The sequence below is a fragment of the Temnothorax nylanderi genome, unplaced genomic scaffold (genome assembly GCF_030848795.1).
Source record: "Temnothorax nylanderi isolate EJ_2023f unplaced genomic scaffold, tnyl_v1.0 TNYL_tig0095_pilon, whole genome shotgun sequence".
Taxonomy (NCBI): Eukaryota; Metazoa; Arthropoda; class Insecta; order Hymenoptera; family Formicidae; genus Temnothorax; species Temnothorax nylanderi.
Window position 1 is genome coordinate 665307 of NW_027249157.1, and position 18401 is coordinate 683707.

The 18401-nt window shown below is 39.3% G+C and overlaps 1 protein-coding gene across 33 annotated transcripts in view; it reads right to left on the minus strand.

The window, feature by feature from the left end:
* Nucleotides 1–18401, minus strand: part of Dscam1 (Down syndrome cell adhesion molecule 1) — a 68773-nt gene that overhangs the window by 43643 nt on the left and 6729 nt on the right. For 6 of the 33 annotated variants that reach the window (XM_071711136.1, XM_071711124.1, XM_071711132.1 and 3 more), the window contains exons 3-6: nt 18023–18204; nt 17430–17568; nt 16109–16270; nt 5612–5761 (exon numbers count right to left, since the gene is read on the minus strand). In XM_071711136.1, coding sequence (XP_071567237.1) covers nt 5612–5761; nt 16109–16270; nt 17430–17568; nt 18023–18204 — 633 coding nt within the window. Of the gene's footprint in view, nt 1–41; nt 166–1723; nt 1848–2439; nt 2564–2641; nt 2766–2864; nt 2989–3699; nt 3824–5611; nt 5762–7678; nt 7841–9155; nt 9321–10584; nt 10753–11241; nt 11404–12019; nt 12191–13597; nt 13760–14446; nt 14609–16108; nt 16271–17429; nt 17569–18022; nt 18205–18401 lie in introns of all 33 variants that reach the window. The other 27 variants (XM_071711126.1, XM_071711123.1, XM_071711133.1 and 24 more) reach the window with 18 other exon arrangements.

The window sequence follows — 18401 nt, forward strand, 5'->3', positions numbered from 1 at the left end:
AATTTTTTTTTTTTTTTGCGGAAGAAAAAAGGAGTCTTTACCTGTACGATGGGACGGGGAACCCTTGAGCAGGACACAGTAACGTCATCGCACCGCCTAGATACACTTTGAATGTCTGCGAGTCCGCCAGCGACGGAAATTTCGGACGAGCGCTTGCGACTGGTTCTACGGAAGTTCGAAGATGCCAAAGAAACACGATATTTGCTATCTTTTTTATTTATTAAAGAAAAATCTAATGCAGTTTATGAAGTAAATTATAAATAAATTACGTTTTAAATGTTCCACGTATGATAATCGTGGAACATTTCATCAGTCACCGGAAATTGATACGTGAGTTGATTCGTATAGACATTGAAAGATCAAAAGAGAAGAGTGAGAACAGAGCGTGCACGCTCCGCAACAGAGCCGTCTATCCGTCCGCAATTTCCTTCCTCGTCTTATTTTTACATTATTCCGCATTGCCGTCGTGTATTAACCGGAATATGGTCGCTGTATAATACGCATTCGCTTTCTTATGACATGAGCGCTTTGTATACCTGAAAGCTGGAACGGGGAAGGCTTGCGCCGGACACATGAGAGTCAGCGGCCGATCGCAGTGAACTGTGTACGTACGCGAGTTCTCTGTCATCGGAAATTTCGGTTTTGTGCTGGCGACTGGTTCTACAAGAAAGCGAAAGAGAAAGCACGAGCGTACAACGCGTATCTACAATCATACTGTCGCGACGATAATGCGATAACTTAAATTAATAGAATTCTATTTTTCCTCGAAAAATCGTATAGAAAATTGCTGAGACAGGGCATATTAACAATTGTATTATTACAGATAGATATTATTAAAATGACGGATAAATATTTTCGAAACAATAAAAAAAATTTGTTTATCATCATAGAAAGAAATGATTCCGTTAAACTTCTATTTAAAAAATGTTTGCAAATTTTCAAAATAATTAAATTTGATTACATAGTTGCTCGTGTTCTTTCTGTCGCTCCCGCGATGTACTTTCGTTAATTACAAAATCTAAATCTGCTGCGATATAACCTTGTCCCACCTATGCGATGGTACAGGAAATCCTTGAGCAGGACAGAGCAGAGTCAAAGAGTCTCTCTGGTTCGAGATAAATCCCCGCGAGTTATCCATTGTCGGAAACTTTGGACGTACGCTCCCTACGGGTTCTACAAAAAGACCACGGACGTGGAAGGAAACGTGTCAGAAACGCTGACAATGTTACAATGATCCACTTACGTATGTATGCTAGGGGACAGGGAACCCTTTGAAGCCATTGAAGTGATAACCAGCTCGAAATTCATTATTTAACCAGATGGTTTGTGTACAATTCCGTGTCATAATTCAATATTTCTTGAACATCGCGTCAGGAATTATCGTATCAAATTCCTAGTTCTCTCTATAGTCTCTAATTTCTAAAAATCTATTGTAGAAATTTATAAAAACATATATGACAATTTTTGACTTTATGTCATCGTATTTAAATCGCCGTTTTAATAATGAGCCCTACCTATAAGACGGAAGCGGGAATCCTTGAGCAGGACAAAAAAGTGGCAAGCTTTCGTTGGTCTTCGTCACGATTCCAATCAGGTTGACGGTACTCGAAAGTTTCGGACGTGCGCTCGCTACGGGCTCTGCCAGTCGCAGCCCGGGAGAGAAGAGGATAATTGTAAAGACGACAGTGAGATGCGCGAAACATTCTCACGAATTTCGACTTACTTTTGAATCGGGACAGGGAACCCTTGAACGGGGCACAACAAAGTGACGGATCCACCTTTGATCATGCGAAATCCTCTGATGTCGTCTATCGTTGGGAATTTCGGTTTCACGCTGCCAACCGGCTCTAAACATTATCGAACGGCACATATACTGTATATATTACCGCTAGTTGAGATATCGTCTGTCTGTAGAAGGACGGGGGACCCCTGAAGCTCGAACTATATCTATATTTCCAAATTTTCGCGATAAAAACGTAAACGCGATTTTGTCTTTTGACGTTGCATTCTATGCTTAATGCTACAAATGTAGGCTTTGTTCGTAACATGCAACCCTAAAAAATATAACAAAGAGAGAATTTCTCCCTAATAATATTATATTGTAAAAAAATATATAAAAATACACGAACAAAGAAAGAAACAGATTTAAAACAGATAAAATTATAGAACCGTAAAATAAAATATGTTATTGTTAATATAGTTGTTAATAGAATTTTTCATTAAAACGCATTAATATTAAATTGAGGCCATATCGCTAATTAGAAAATCGTGATGTATGAAATGAGAGAACTGCCGCGCGATGTCAGGTGTACCGTCATTGCTAATTACCAGCGGCTTCACCGCAAGTACGGAATATTTAATTGCAATTCCTTAATGGAGAACCAACGTAAGGCTCGCTCTAAGGCCGAAATGACATCAAGGCACTCGATGATATAGTACCTATATGACGGGACCGGGAAACCCTGTGCAGGGCACAAGAGCGGCAAAGTTCCGTTTGTGGACGTGATGAGGCCGTTTATATTGCTGACGCTTGGAAACTTCGGACGTACGCTTCCCACAGGCTCTGTGCCGAATTACGAGACCCGAGAAGAAGAGAGAAAGAAAGAAAAATACATAGCGACTTTCGTGAAGCGCGACTTACTTGTACAGAGGGACAGGGAAACCCTGAGCGGGGCACATCAACGTGACCGAGCCGTCCTTCGTTGTGCGGAAGCTCCTGGAGTCGTCGATCGTCGGGAACTTGGGCCTCACGCTGCCGATCGGCTCTGATCATACCGTTTATAATTGGGAACTTGCGCGCCCGCGACGAACGGTCATCCCGAAGGACTCGCGTTCGCACGTGGTGACGGTGTTGTGGTTTCTACCTGTACAGGGGAACGGGGAACCCCTGTGCCGGGCACATCAGGGCCGGGGAGTCTCCGATGAACGTCCGGAAACCGCGCACATCGTCCGTCGACGGAATCTTTGGGCGCACACTACCCACCGGCTCTAAAAAGCACGCCGTTCTTGTTTTTGCATTCTTTGGACTCGCTTGTAATTTTAATACAAAGCAAGAGTCGCCCTTGCGAAAAGACAGATGATAAATCGACTCAACGTCGTGATCGTATTCGAATGTATATGAACGCCTTCAAGAATGATGACATAAATGCTTTAATTAAGGCAATGAGAAGGAACGGGGAACCCCTGTGCACACATACATACACACGATACCATGAAACATTATTTTCCAAGTAATGATATCTACATCGTTACCACAAAGTTTAGAATTGTCTGAGCTAAGATCCGTGTCTGCAGATTACAGAGATTCTGTTATTTCTAGATAATTTTCAGGTGAATGTTCGTATGTTACTTATTTTAATAAAACACCTAACTTTATGATAAAACCGATAAAAGACTAATTGAAATCGAAATAAACATATTTAAATATTGAGCTAACAAAAAATAGATACTAATTATCGCTTGTCCTCCCTGATACGATACTATTCGTTCCGAAATAGATGCAACTAATAATTTGCATCTGCTATTATCAGTAATCGCCTCTTTGCTATTTTCTTCACAACTTTATTCCCTTGTCATTTTATAAATTATTGTCCGAGATATAATTTAGCAGATAAAGGAACCTCCGATGCAAGCTGCTCTATATTCATTTAACAGTTTCCAGTCATAAGTTAATCTGCGCTCCGATCAAGAACATCGTACCTATGAGATGGTACTGGAAATCCTTGGGCAGGGCACAGAAGCGGTATATTGCCTTCCAAGCTCACGGAAAGTCCGTTTATGTTGTCCATCGTAGGAAACTTTGGTCGTACACTCCCCACAGGTTCTGCATAACGAAAAGCCAGTGGAGCCGTATACTTGCCAAGCTCCCTACTCGTGTCGCCAATCATCGTTATTATAGCTACATTGCATCTTGCTCTAGTTAGCCTCTAGATTATAGCATCGCGTCAACGTGACTCGACAGCTTTGCCTACGCGCTATTGCGCCGTTCATACGAACAAGGCGATTCGTTTATCGGTGTCATCCTGCCGATCAGTGTGATACTCAACGCGAAACGAAAGCGATGGCGAAGCGAAAGTGGTTCCGCGCTCAATGTCGCGTTGTAACGCGATGAATCCGTCGAAGTATATCAAAAAGGATTTCTTGACTCTCGACTACCCGAATTATACGATAAGATAAGCCATTGAGTGAACTAGTGATACAAGTCACGAATAAAAATCGAAAACAAAATTTTATATAGCAATTTGATACGTCATTTTAGCTTGATATAAGATTTTATTTGTTTTCATAAAAATGAACGAGGTAGAACAATGACTAAAAAGGGATCTTTTCAAAATGAGGGAAATGTGGCTAGTACCATCGCACTTAACGGCTAACGGATATCCTTGCTAATTTACTGTAAGAGCGAACAAAGATTCGATCAATTCCGCCTAATTCACAGCACAGAACGGAGCTCAGCTGCGTTGAGTGCCACGTATATTGCGTCTAACTACTATGCGCAGCATCCACACGGTGAAGTTCTCGGCTGAAAGAACATGTTCCGTAAACTTACCACGCGAGAGCGAAGGACAGAGCCCGGAGATCGCGGAAGGCGCCGCAAAACGAAAGAATTTCGCACAAGTCATTTCTTTCTTTCTTTATCTACTTTTCATTTGTCTTTCTTTGGACAATTCCTCTCGAAACCGATCATGTCAAGAGTCGAGTTTTGGGCGGGCGGTGGCGCGTGCCCGCAGGGGTACCCTGTCCCAGCATTCAGGTTCACCCCCGAGCTTGATCGCGCTAAATGCCGGACATGCGTTTCGACTTTTCTGAGACCAGAAGAAATTCGAATCGGTGATGTGAAATTAACTTCTCTTGACTTTTCACGTTTTCGAAAAAACCGAGAGTCGATCAAACTCGTTGGCGCAAATGATTGCACGTTCATTGAACGTGACTATAAATCCAAAGAGAAAACTGATTTTCCAGAAATACAAAAATAATTTATTACAACAATAAAAGTAATTTAAAAAATAACTTAGAAGATTACAGTAATGCTAGAAATGTTAGTTTTGTGTATATTTACTTCTGTTGTGGAAAATCAATTATCTTTTGGATAATAGTTTCGAACCCAGACACCTCGCAATAAAATAGATAGCATAATAACGGTATTAAAAAAATATTGACGTTTCCAAATTTATGCTAAATTGAAAAAGATGTGTGAACTAAGTTTTAGAAAAAAGAAAAAAAGACAATATTTTATATTTGTTATAATATCAATTTTATATTTAACTCGATTAATTTATAATTAATGCGATAGACAAACGAATTATTACGCAATAATAATTTCATAATTAATTAGCTTTCATAATTGTAATGTGCGTGTTTATGTAAATTAATCGCTGCAAATAACTGTATTGATCCGCAAAGTTGAAGGTGTGAATTATGGTATCCAGGTCCGAAACTAGAAATACGATTCTGATTTCTTTCGAAAAACCGATACAGGACGTTGATTAGTGAAGCTGTACCTCCGCTTACATCGAAGGATAATCGAGAAACGTTTTCAAAGAGAGCGGTGCCGAATCAGAATCGTGATTTCCGTATGAAAGAAACGAGACACTTTGGCATTTTAACTTACCAGTAATGACGAGACGACCCTTCGTTGCGGATAGCCTAGTTTCGCCGGTGAGTCGGTGCTTCGTGCGGCATTGGTAAGTCTTATATCCGTCTTCGGGTCCGACGTCCCTGATGTGCAGCTCTCCGGATGGCAGTACCAAGTATTTTCCATCTAAACCCGTCCAGAGTTGCACGCGTTAGTCATTGCGCATTAGTCTCGCCTACGTGACTCGTCAGGATAATCGATCGACTGATTATTGCATTGTTTGATGTCGCGTGATATCAGTACCAATTGATTAGTTACGAACACATCACTACCGATTAATTACAGGCACATATGTCATTAGTATCAAGGGAAAATCGATTATCCCGACTTAATCGCACGATGCTCGAAGGGCAGTAAAATTACGAGACTTCGAGCACAATGCCGTCTTGCTTAATGTACATGCAGTATTCTTCGTGTACGAATTCGCCGAACGCTGAATATGGACACGGACCCTTTCTCAAATTCCCGCTTTAACGATTCGGCGAATTCTTCACGGAATCAAAGCACGTTCGCCAAAGAACAGCAAGGGAATCTCGCGCCCACGTCTGTCGTGCAGACTCATAGGAAAGATATTATGCGAAATCACGTCTTCGTCTCTTTGCAAATGTAAATGTATGGCGCGCGATATTCCCCTCGCTCGTTGAAGTATCCAGGAAATCTATGTATTCTTTGTATTTATTATAATAAATGTAAAAAAAAGTGACACACTAATTCTAAAATCTATTCATTAGTATCACAAACATATGATGACTAAACTGTTTTGTAAAGACAATCTTATTATTAAATCTTCGATATAAACTACTTCTATTAAATAACTATATATACCCAATATTACTTGACACAGATTACCTTAACAAACGAGATATAACGAATTTGTTTGTTAATCCATTTTGCGCGTTAATCTCCATTGCGGTTGAAACTCTAGTTTCAACGCCTCTAACGAATCTGATCGCTTTTGCGGCCAAATCTCATCGACAAACGAGACTTCCTGGATAGGCGAACTAGTTTCATGCGATCATATACAAGCGGTATCCACAGCCATTTAGCTACTACCACACAGAGAGGAGGGTACAGGTGAGAAGAGATGGATGGGACCGATCGAATGACCGGAAAAAAATCGGTGGAAAGAGGGAAGAGAGGTCTGGAACAGCGCGAGCAGCGGCAGTCAACGTCGTACAAATTTCCACGTAAAATCCCATATTGCACGGTACTTTTGAAACGAGGGACATCCCATCAAAACAAGAGAATACGTATATCTTGCATTTTACACGCGTATCCGTGATACGGTATCGATTCGAACGGTACTTGGTCGATAGAGCGGAGGCCGATGGAACGATTTAAACGACCTGGATTGGTATTTTTGTTATTTCCCAACTATAAATTCATGTGTGAAAAAGTTTAATCCCTTTCCCTGCCATTCTCTTTTTCCCTCCCACGTGTCAAAATTTGTGTAAAGCCATCGTCACTGCGTACGTATTTGCTACGAATCTCGTGACTGAAACCAGCGCGTTTTTATTTGTCACGGTCGAGCCGAGGATAATTCTTGCTCGAATACGAAAGCGATCATCAAACGGAGTGTCATTACCGGACGATGGTCGGGCGACGCATGAGAGAATCCTTGAGCTACATCACCGCATACTAATAGCTTACCGAGCACTGTAATTCTATTACATTTACCAAACGCTCGGCATGCATCGCTCTTACAGAACAGATAACGCAAAAGAAATGCATAAATTTTCTTAACGAAAATACAAGAAGAAAAAACCGAAAAACCATAAGAAACTTGTTGAAGAATCTGTTCCTAAACTGAATCTGAAATTCTGCACAGATGTTATCTCAAAAATCATATAACTTCGACAACGGAATAACACAAATCCACACGAGAATAGAACATAATTCCTATCGCGTTCCATGCGTTTGTTTTCTCGATAAGTTTCCGCATGATTCGCCGATTTGGTGGACTGCGGAGTTTCGTAGAAATGGAAGATTCGCGCGATATTCGAGCAGAATGAAGATGAACATGAAATGTTGCGCATCGTGTACCGTAATCGGCGCTAGGATATATATCAGTGGTCTCGTCTTCGATCCAAGAGTCAACCTCGACGAATTCGGCGACGAAGCTCGGTATGTGACACTTGATAATTGCGGCGTTCCCCCGAAGGACGTGTTCGTCCATCACGTTCACTGCATACCGCTGCCCGACAACTGCAACCAGACACGGGTTTCCGGCTTTACCATAAGGCGCACATCTCCCACCTGGCAGGACGTGTCGGTCGTTCGTCGATTAACTATACGATTTTGATTTCATACCATCGACGATTTCGTCGATTTGTACGTAAAAAATGAAGATATTAATTAATTTCATAGCGATAGATGAGGTGTTGCGTCTAACAATTAAAGTCAAATACAAAAATATTGTTTCATATCCTTTCGATTGTTAATAATTTGATTATTTATATCATTCGATAATTAATTATTAAATATTTATGTATCGTATATAAACTTATTTATCATTTGTACCTGCTTTACGCACGGATTGCGTAAACGCAGTTTATTACGTAATTTCCTAGTACGTTTTAATCGAATTTATATGAGCCGCAAAAAAAGCTAGTTTCATTAATTCAAAGTGAGTATTTATGTTATCTTATACCAAGGAAAGAATCTCAAACCGGAAAATATTGTGTGCTATTATACTGGCTTGCGGATAAGTTGTTAATCAACAAAATAACGTATTTTTATACGCTTTAACGATTTCAATTTAAAAGTTTGTACAAAACACTGTTATGACATTCCATATTATTGCAAATTTATATCATAAATTTTCAGAAGTGTTGATTGACAAGTCCGCTTTAATTAACACGAAAACGCTTCGATGTTATTGTAACATATAATGTGTAATAAATATTATATATTGTATAATAAATCTTTTTCGCAATTTATAATAAAAACAGGTACTCAACGAACGATCCAGACGTTATTCTTGCAACATGATCATCACGACGGTTTTCAATGACTCGATAAATTCTGTTCAGCGAGACGGGCGTATCATAATCAGGAATCCTATTCACGTCACCATCACGTCTCTATTCTTTGTGAATTAAAATAAACTCTACTGTCTGCGGCAACTGAAGAATATGTTCCTGTCAAAGAGAACTGGTCGCGCGACCGGTCTTGAAATAGACGCGATCGATGTTCAACATTACGATTCGTTATACACGTTCAATAAACAAGTGGCACATCGATGCACATCGCAACGATATGAAAGATATCTAATCGTAAGGCGTGTTGCATGCGCCTTACACACTTCACATTTAAACCAAGCAAACATGATACGTGGTATCATTAAGAGGAAAGGAGGAAATTGTGGGAAGCGCATGCAAGATCGAATAACTCGGTCGAACGATCCAGTTCTCTCGTTCGGTGATCTGCGCCCTATTCAGACAAGACTTGCGATTTTCCAGCTTACAAGGCAGAACACAATGCGCAACGCCGTGCATCCCTTCAGTTTTTATTATACTACCATATGACTGTGCGTCGGCGACGTAACTGCCGCCGTTGGAATCGATCCATCCCACCACGTCCACGTGGTCGGCCACGAACGAGGGAACTTGACACTTGAAAATAGCCGCGTTGCCGCGTATCGCGAACTGATCGTAAACCTGAACCTCAAAGTACTGGGCGACCACTGCAAATGAAGCGAGAAAAAAAAACAAGAGTTTGGCGTTTGTTCTAGGCTGACGAGTACGCGCTTTGATCGCGCCGATTAAAATTCCAATGAGGCTGGCTGTCTGCAAACTGGCTACCGCTGTAGCCAGTTTCCGATCGTGCTCCTATCGAGTTCAGCACCATCCGATGCACGTGGACATCGATCCAGTTAATCCAACTTAATCTAATTGCAAATTAGCAAATCCGCGCTCTCGACTCTTAATTTCATACAGAAAGTTCGCGGATTCTACGTCGAAGAAGATATCAATACGCGGCATATTTTACGAATATTGCACTCTGAATTAATATTTAAAATAACATTTCTCTCTCTCAATAACATTTTATAACCACAAGCCGTTTTGTGCGAATTCTGCTAAGATCTATTACCCTAATTTCTACTCTCACGAGTTAGTCAATAAATTTAGTTACGACGCTTTTAAAATACGCAACATTCAGGAAATAACATCCATTTCCATAATTAAAAGTTAGATACAGAAGCGAGATTATGTGACTACAGAAACGACTTCTCATATGAAAACACGGTAAAATTTAATACATTAATGCTTGCCATATATCCTCGCCCCATTAATTAATATTGCAATATATTCGTGCACTGGCTACCGCGGCCGTAAGGTAGATTCGATTACGTTGCCGGGAATAACCCTTTAACGATCCTCTCTCTTTGCTAAAAGTGGATCAAATCGCCTGGTTGCGCGGGCGTTAATTCGCTTCTCGACCCGATTAATCCGGCTTATCCTGATCCGAGGATCACGTTGAACGAGACCACTGCAAGCCGCATGCTCCTCCTCTATTCACCCTTCCCCGATCGCCTAATCGAAAAAGGGCAAATTTTTTGGGACAGAACCCGCGTTCCACTCCATCGACCACCAACCCTTCTTTCTATTATGTATATGAGAGTGCACGTTCTAATACCGAACGACGCTAGTATGTGCGACATATATGCATATAAATAAACCGTCTCCGTCTATTTGAGACGAGCACATTGTAATTTAATTTACAAAGTGCTTTGAAAGATGGATCTCGTGAGAACTTTTAAGGACATAGAAAAATATATTGAGAGATAAAAAGGATTTATCTAGAAAAAATAAAAAATTGCATCGCTATGACATAATTAAGATTTAGAATTGATATATATATATATATATATATATATATATATATATGTCGACAGATTTACAAATATTATTTCGTTAACGTTGATTTCGTGCAACCAACATAAGTACCCTTTTCTTCCTGGCTATTCGCGGTATACGTGAAACCATCCTCAGCCTGCCATTCAATCACATCTACGAAATCCGCCACAAAGCTGGGCACGAGGCACTTCAGGGTTGCCGCATTTCCACGTAAGACGAACTCGTCGATGACCCTCGTCTCGTAGAATTGCTGGACCACTGTAACGCGCGATTTCTCTCATTGTCAGAGCAGATCTCGTGATATATCATGATATTAAATATCGCTTTGACGGATGCTACTCGAACTGCACCGAAAGACGATTACTCGGACGATTAAGATTCTGCAGAGGCATCGTATTTTTCGCCGTTGAAATTGTTATCGTCAAAACTCATTTCGATATCGTTTTCGTATCCATCTTTCGGACGTTTATCCCGTAACTTAAACACGCTTCCTAATGCGATTCTTTCTCGATACGCACGATTGCCCTGAACTACAGCAGAAATCCGAAAGTAAAAGTTGGAGCTCGTCACGAGCCGCGAACTGCAACCGACAGTTGTCGGATTGCCTGGAAACGGATGAGAAGAAAGTGCGAGAATTCGTTTGAGGGTGGGAAATGAGAATAACGGGGGAAATAAGAGAATGGAGAAGAAGAAGCTGTTCCGCGGATACAACAACGCATACTACGTCGGCATCGACCGGCGTCATACCGTACTCCTGTCCGGGCGTGTAAATCGTCCCGTCGTCGGCCACCCACTGATCCACCTGGACGAACTCGGACACGAAGCTCGGTATTTTGCATTTCATGATCGCGCTGTTAGCCCGGATCACGTATTCGTTCTCGGCCTCGGTAACGTAGAACTGCGTAACCACTGCCGGCAATATGTTAACTCTTTGAGACACGGTAAAAAATTTATCGTTTCCTCGAAGGTTTAATAATTTTCCTGGTTTCATAACGGTGAGATTTATGTGATTAATTTGTACCTCTTTATATGAAATAAATCATATCAATTAATCGAATAAAAGTTCAGAATATTCTTTGTCATGTTATACATAACATGAGATATCTTGTTTTATGATACATCACAAAACATCTTTTGCTACACTCTTATAAAAATACCCTTCAAAGAGTTAAACAGGTGGATCGACGGAAAATAAAATGCGCCCTGCATAATAGGGTCATAGAAGAAAGAACGATTACTTCGGTTAGCGATGTTAGTAAAACACAAATAAGCGACGGATATTTTCCACGGCAAATTGCATAGGATTAGTTGCAAGAAAAGAACTGCATAAAGTTCTCAATTATAATTTCAAGAAACAAGTTAAGTTACTATAAATTCTAGATCCTTTCTAAAATCTTGAATTATTCATTCTCAATATTTTTCTATTAAACATTTTTCTATTAGAATAAACATCCTAATCCATATACAAATTTTCGGTGGGGGACACTTAAAATAATTGAGAATCGCCCAATGGGATCTGTAGTACCCTGCGCAACCGCAAGATCCGCTGGAAGGTAAACCTCTCCATCTTCGCGAATCCACGCCTCGACAGTAACGAATTCTGCGATGTAACTGGGAATGCTGCATTTTAATATCGCGCTGTTTCCCCTGATAACGTATTCGGTCAAGATCTCCGGATTGTAAGGTTGAGTGACGACTATGTGGGGAGTACATATTAAAATAAGCGTATGTTTTTGATTAAATCAATAAGAAATGATTAAATCAATAAAAAATAGCCCCCATGGTATGCAAAATAAAGTATGTATAATCGCTATTTTTAGTCTTTTATATTATTTGCAGATGAAATATACGTTTTCCGCGAATAAATCAGCAAGAAAGAAGGTATAATTAGATGTCTACGAATAAAAAAGTTTTTTAGAGACATCATAAAATAAATCCCGAGTAAACAGTCATATTTTTATTTAAAAAGCAGTGGAAATTATAGTAGAAGCAGTTTGAGGTCTTTCTGAATCACGGTGCCCTGTAAATACTTTTGTACATCTAAAATAGAGCGAAATGAGCATGATAATGCAATCGCAAATCAAATTCCAGGAAAATATTGCTTTTGTTCTTTTCGCACTATTTTATTGCGTTTTTAATCCGTCAAAATGTGCTTACTAGACTCTGACGTTACACCATGCTGAAACGGAAAATTTATTCCAGACTTTCCTTGCGCAACTTCCCTTTTCTACGCTCGTCCGTAGACACGGTGTCGGCTTATTTTCTTAGGCCTATCGTAATTCGCGGCGTGAGAGCTACCGGATGGTTCATTAACTCTCTCGTATGTACGTGCTGCCGCCGCCGTTCTGCCGCCCCGTCAGATCGGACCGCGTGGCCGGCGGAAACGAATCGTTACCACGTGCCACTTTGAACTTTGACAAAGTTAGGCGAGGGGACAGGGTGTCTGAGTAGCAGGGAGACAGGGGTGATACGACCGGAAAGAGAATTTCCTCGCTCTGTGTACTCATCGTATGTACTTATTGGCCGACACGTTTGCTCATCAGTGGTCATCATACAAATTGTGCAACGCTTGCGCATTATAAGTCAATAAAATGCATCAAAATGATCTGAGATGAGATACAACCAGGATAAGTGTTTAAAATATCACACGCGTGGGTTGCTAATTGCTTCTGAATGAATAAAATAATTTATCTTGCCTCACAAATATAATATTTATAAAAACATGTAAAGATATAACAAAAGCTGCAAACGTCATAAAAATCGGTATCGTAAATATTTTTTTTCTATCAAAGAGGGATGTGTATCGTGATCAATAGCAAAAATTTCTAAAAGCCTTACTTTTTTCTTCTTTTAATAACGAGTTTTCCACATATTTTACTGATATAACAAAGACATCTTGTTATTGCTTTAGAAAGATGTCATCGCTATACTATAAGTAAAAATAACTGATATCAGTTTTCTTTAACTAGATGAATGAAGGAAGCAGAAAAATAGAGGAGAGATAAATTTCTCCCCGGCGTATCATTCCTTTCAGGATTCTGCTCTAGAAGGAGCGGTAAAAGAATAAGCGCACATGAATAGGAAGACGTATGTTGTAATGTACCGTAATCAGTAGACGATCTGAAAGTCGAACCATCGCTTCCCACCCACGATTCGACCGACACAAATTCGGCGACGAAGCTCGGTATCGTGCATTTTAAAATAGCCGCATTTCCGCGTATCACGTATTCCGATACCACTTCCGCCTCGTAATACTGAGTCACGACTGCGAAAGATAATGGCATATTATAATGGTGCATTGTGTGTTGCTACATCGCACATTGCGTGCTTCCGAATATCGCGTTGCGTTGCTGCGTGCCTAATCGAGAAGAAACCATTTTCTCTCGGTTCAGGACGCCGCGTAACATTCTTTAATTATTATCATGTCGTGCAAGTCATTACAGACAATACCTTGTTACGCATGTTGATTTAATCATTCCGTAGAAAATGAAATATATGTATTTCTCTGGAGAAAATTAGGTGATTACGATCAAAGAGATTGCAACATTAGAGTCGCACTCTGGCAGCTAGCATTATACAATTTGATCCTATGCTCCACTATGTAATTACGGAAACTGGTTCTTAGTAAGTGGAAGCCTCGTGATTCGACCTACTCAAGAAATTGCATTAGTTACGCAAGTCTCAAATAAAACACCAAGCACTCCTATACTCGTGTAAAGCCCTCAGCCATTTAAACACGAAGTAGCAAGTTCAATGTACGTTTCAAAAAGGTTGCTCTTAGATTTTTACTTCAATTAATTTGAATATCAGCGAAATATCAGCGAAATTCGCGATACACGATACGCTGTCAGACGAGAAGAAATATCTCGCGACGTCGACGACGTTGACCAGTTTAATTCGCTGCCCACGCGGGTTCCGACTTTCCGAATTTCCTAAAAGTTTCGGATTATACCGTTGTCCTGATCCGGATCGAAAGAGTTCCCTTGATCGTCCTGCCACCCAATAACCTGAACGAATTCTGCGACGAAGCTCGGTATACTGCACTTGAGAATGGCCGCGTTGCCGCGTATTACATACTCGTTGTTGACCTCTGACTGATAATATTGATGCACCACTGCAATAAACGATCGAAATAATCTGCGCGAGTCCGATTTTTCTACTGACAATGAACATAACGGCGTCCACTCGTACCGCTTTCATTTTCACAACGATTGGAAATACATTCAATGAAACACACGCAGGTCCGTGATGGAACATGTTTTATGACCGTTTCAAGTTGCTCGGTTGACATATTATCTTTACAATGCAAAATTACATATTCATAAAAGGTTTCTTTTAAATCAATTGTTTTCAAATATATGAAAAAATTAATTTTTGACGGATATACCGAACGAAATCTCGACGACGTTGACGGCAGCTTTGGGCAATATATCTCGCTATTGCTCCGCGAGCAGAATTATTTGCGTTGTCGCATCTTATGCCGGCAGTCGCCAACGCGAGCAGACATCATGATGGCACACGATCGATTGACTTTCAAGCCCGGTGCATGCGTGCGTATACGCATATGTACCCTAGATGCGTCGATACAATATTCCAAAAAGTTTAAAACAAAACCGTGAAATTTTCCTCGCTTTTATGAAATTATATAAAATCAAATTTAATTGTAATTACGAGAATAATTGTTCCATAATTGAGATACTAACTACTTTCGTATTTTTTAAGAAATACTAATGCATTAACGAGACCATAAAAATAATAGTAAGTACTAATAAAAATGCATCTATTATAATTTCTATTGTTATTAAGATCAATTAGCATTGTTACTATTAATTTCCAGAACAAAGGAAAGAGAGCAGAATGAAGATAAATATTATTAAACGAACTGATATATTTAAAGTACACAGACGGCGCGTCAGAAGCGAATACCCTGTGGTTTAATAGAAAAATGAGAGAGATAGCTGACAACGGTCAAATATCCGATCGTTTCGGCTAACGCTAGATACATATCGAGTTGAATATAACGTTAACGAGACGAATGTGACGATGTACGCATATATGTACATATACACACACACACACACACGTGCTAGCCGTGGAAGTGGAAAGTGAGCGACCCATATACTTTCGCGTTGCACCGCTCCAAATTGATTTGCATTTTGCCACCGTGGCAATTGAGATCAATATACGAGAAGCCGAGTCGCACGGATGGTGTCAGTCACTCAACCGAACGACACGATGCATTTGTGCCATCGAACTGAAATATATGAGCGGGTAATAACGACATTATTTCTTAATTGTCCCTATGCAAAGGGTATAAATGAATTGGGAAAATGCGTTAATAAAATTTGGACGAGACTCAGAATAGAAAATTTAATGAGAGATTTAAATGCATTTTGTCTCAATGGGTTTCTATGTAATGGCTAGGTCAAATGTGATGAATTTCGTATTGTTACAAAACTTTAGATATTTTCAGAATAATTTTAAAATTCACGGTTTTTAATTTTGTATAGATAAAAGATCATTATATGACAAAGATGCAACGACGAAATTTTCTGCTCGCAAAGAGTTAAGAAGATCGATCAGTTCACTGATCAAACCCTAATCCTGTTTATACCAAAGTCATCGCCAGGTACGAATTCCTCTCCCTGATCCGTGTGCCAGGATAGGACTTTGACGAAATCGGCGACGAAAGAAGGAACGACACACTTCAAAATGGCACTGTTCCCACGGATCGCGTATTCTTTATTGACGTCGGTGTCGTAATACTGCGCCACCACTATAATTTCGTACACACAAAATAACGTTCACAATGCGTCGGGAATTATTCTGCTCCAGCCTCAACAGCTCCAAGAAATTTTATGCATATTTTTCGTAAATGTAAGTTCCTTAAAATAAACATTTCCTTTAAAATTGATTTTCTACAATTAATATAATAGCATTTAAAAAATTCGTTACTGTGTATCTAACATTACAATATTTTTAGTAATTATTAATTTTGTTAAATAACCATTGTTACATATTTGTCCAAAGAATTATTTTAAAAAATCTGTAAAAAAAAAGTTATATTTAACCAATAACAGATAAGTAACTGGAAATTGCTGCGGTCGATAAAGCACAGTGACGTCAGAGATTTAATGACATCACTGTGTGATTCAGAAATATTTTCAGTTTCGCAAGAACGATACGATTATCATCATGTAAAAATAGGATTACATCGATCATAGAATAATTTTCTAATTGCTTGTGAGCAGATTGAGGCTGCAGAACGAATCGAATATAAGTTCGCATAAACGGCGGCGGCAGAGATTGCAAAACATTTAAAAGAGTAATATATAACATCGGACTACTGTATCATTCGATTGACACCGATGTCTTTCACCGAATTGAAATTCTTCCAAAGAAATACGTCGGATAAAATATGGAAGAAATAGTAAGCACGAAAATACGTGCTTTTGGCCATAGCTGGAAAGAATATTCTTTAAATTTTTCTATGTTTAGCCATCTTATATTCTATCTAAAAATATAACTTGAACTTTAAATTAAATTATATATTACTTATTTATAAACAAAATTAATTGCTAATTCTTAAGTAAGAACTTCTAGTGTTTAAAATAACACTATACAAAATAAGAATTTTAAAACACAATTTTTGTTTCATTACAAAATATATTTCTACATTTTAACAACTTTCTTTTTTAATAAATGTTAAAAATTCAAGTTGTCTTTATCATCATTATAACTTCAAATGCCGTTTTAATAACTAACGTATACATTTATTTCGATATATAGAGAGTTGAATTTCTGTCAGAAATTGATATTAAATTTGAATTTATTGAGATTAAATTTAAAAGTGCTCTTTATTTTTGGAACATCCTCTATAAGATACTATAGATGGCTAAACGTTAAATGCTTAATGGGTAAAGATTGACACTTACCGGCTCTCACGTTGACATCACGGCTGTGTACCGAACCTGCAGGGGAACGTGCCAAACAGCTGTAGACCTGAGCATGAACTTCCTGACGATAATCTTCAGCGCGGAAAGGAGGGAACACCAAATTTCCGTTTGGCAGAACCTGCGAAGGGCCAATAACCGTATAGAATGTAGAAACTAAATTAGTACATAATAACGCAAGCAACAAGCTTGGAAATAATTAAAGCGTCCTTCATGATTGCGTGAATGAATGTGGGATGGCATGGGCGTTTAATAATTCCATTCACATATTGCAAATAGGTATTTGATACTGAAATGACTGATAATTGGCGGCTATTTAGAGGAATAGTTCACCGTCCTACGCGTGACAGAAAAAACTTGTTTTCAATCTCTTTTTTTTTTTCATTGAGAACATCCGTTTTACTAACATTAATAGATGCGTTGATAACGTTAATACATTTTTAACAGATGCTATACGCGCGCACCTATTTCAAAACAGCTCGATAAAAACGACCGTGAATCTATTTCGATGTCAACTTCAATACTTATCTAAATAAGATTTTAAAAAAGGAATAGATAAAAATTTCACACAATACCTGTCGCAATCCGGGAACGTCTCCCACAGCAGTTCCATCGGAACGGACCCAGATGATATCCGGTTGTGGGTTTCCTCTTGCCTGGCATTCGACGACGGCTCCGGTTCCGTTTGAGAAATCAATCCGGTTTGGGGGCTCCTTGACAAACACCGGTCCCATAGATGCATCTTCAGCCAAGACAACTGCAAGCAGAATGCAAAAGTTTCAACGATCATGCACGAATGTTTACAGTGCTTAAACAATTTATTTCGAAAGCAATGTACACATTATTTTAAAGCATCATAAATTTTAGTATCAAATTTAACAATATTTGTTAACGTACATCACTTTCGGAACAAGTGGCTAATTTTTTAATAGCTATTTTTTCGAAATTGCAAAC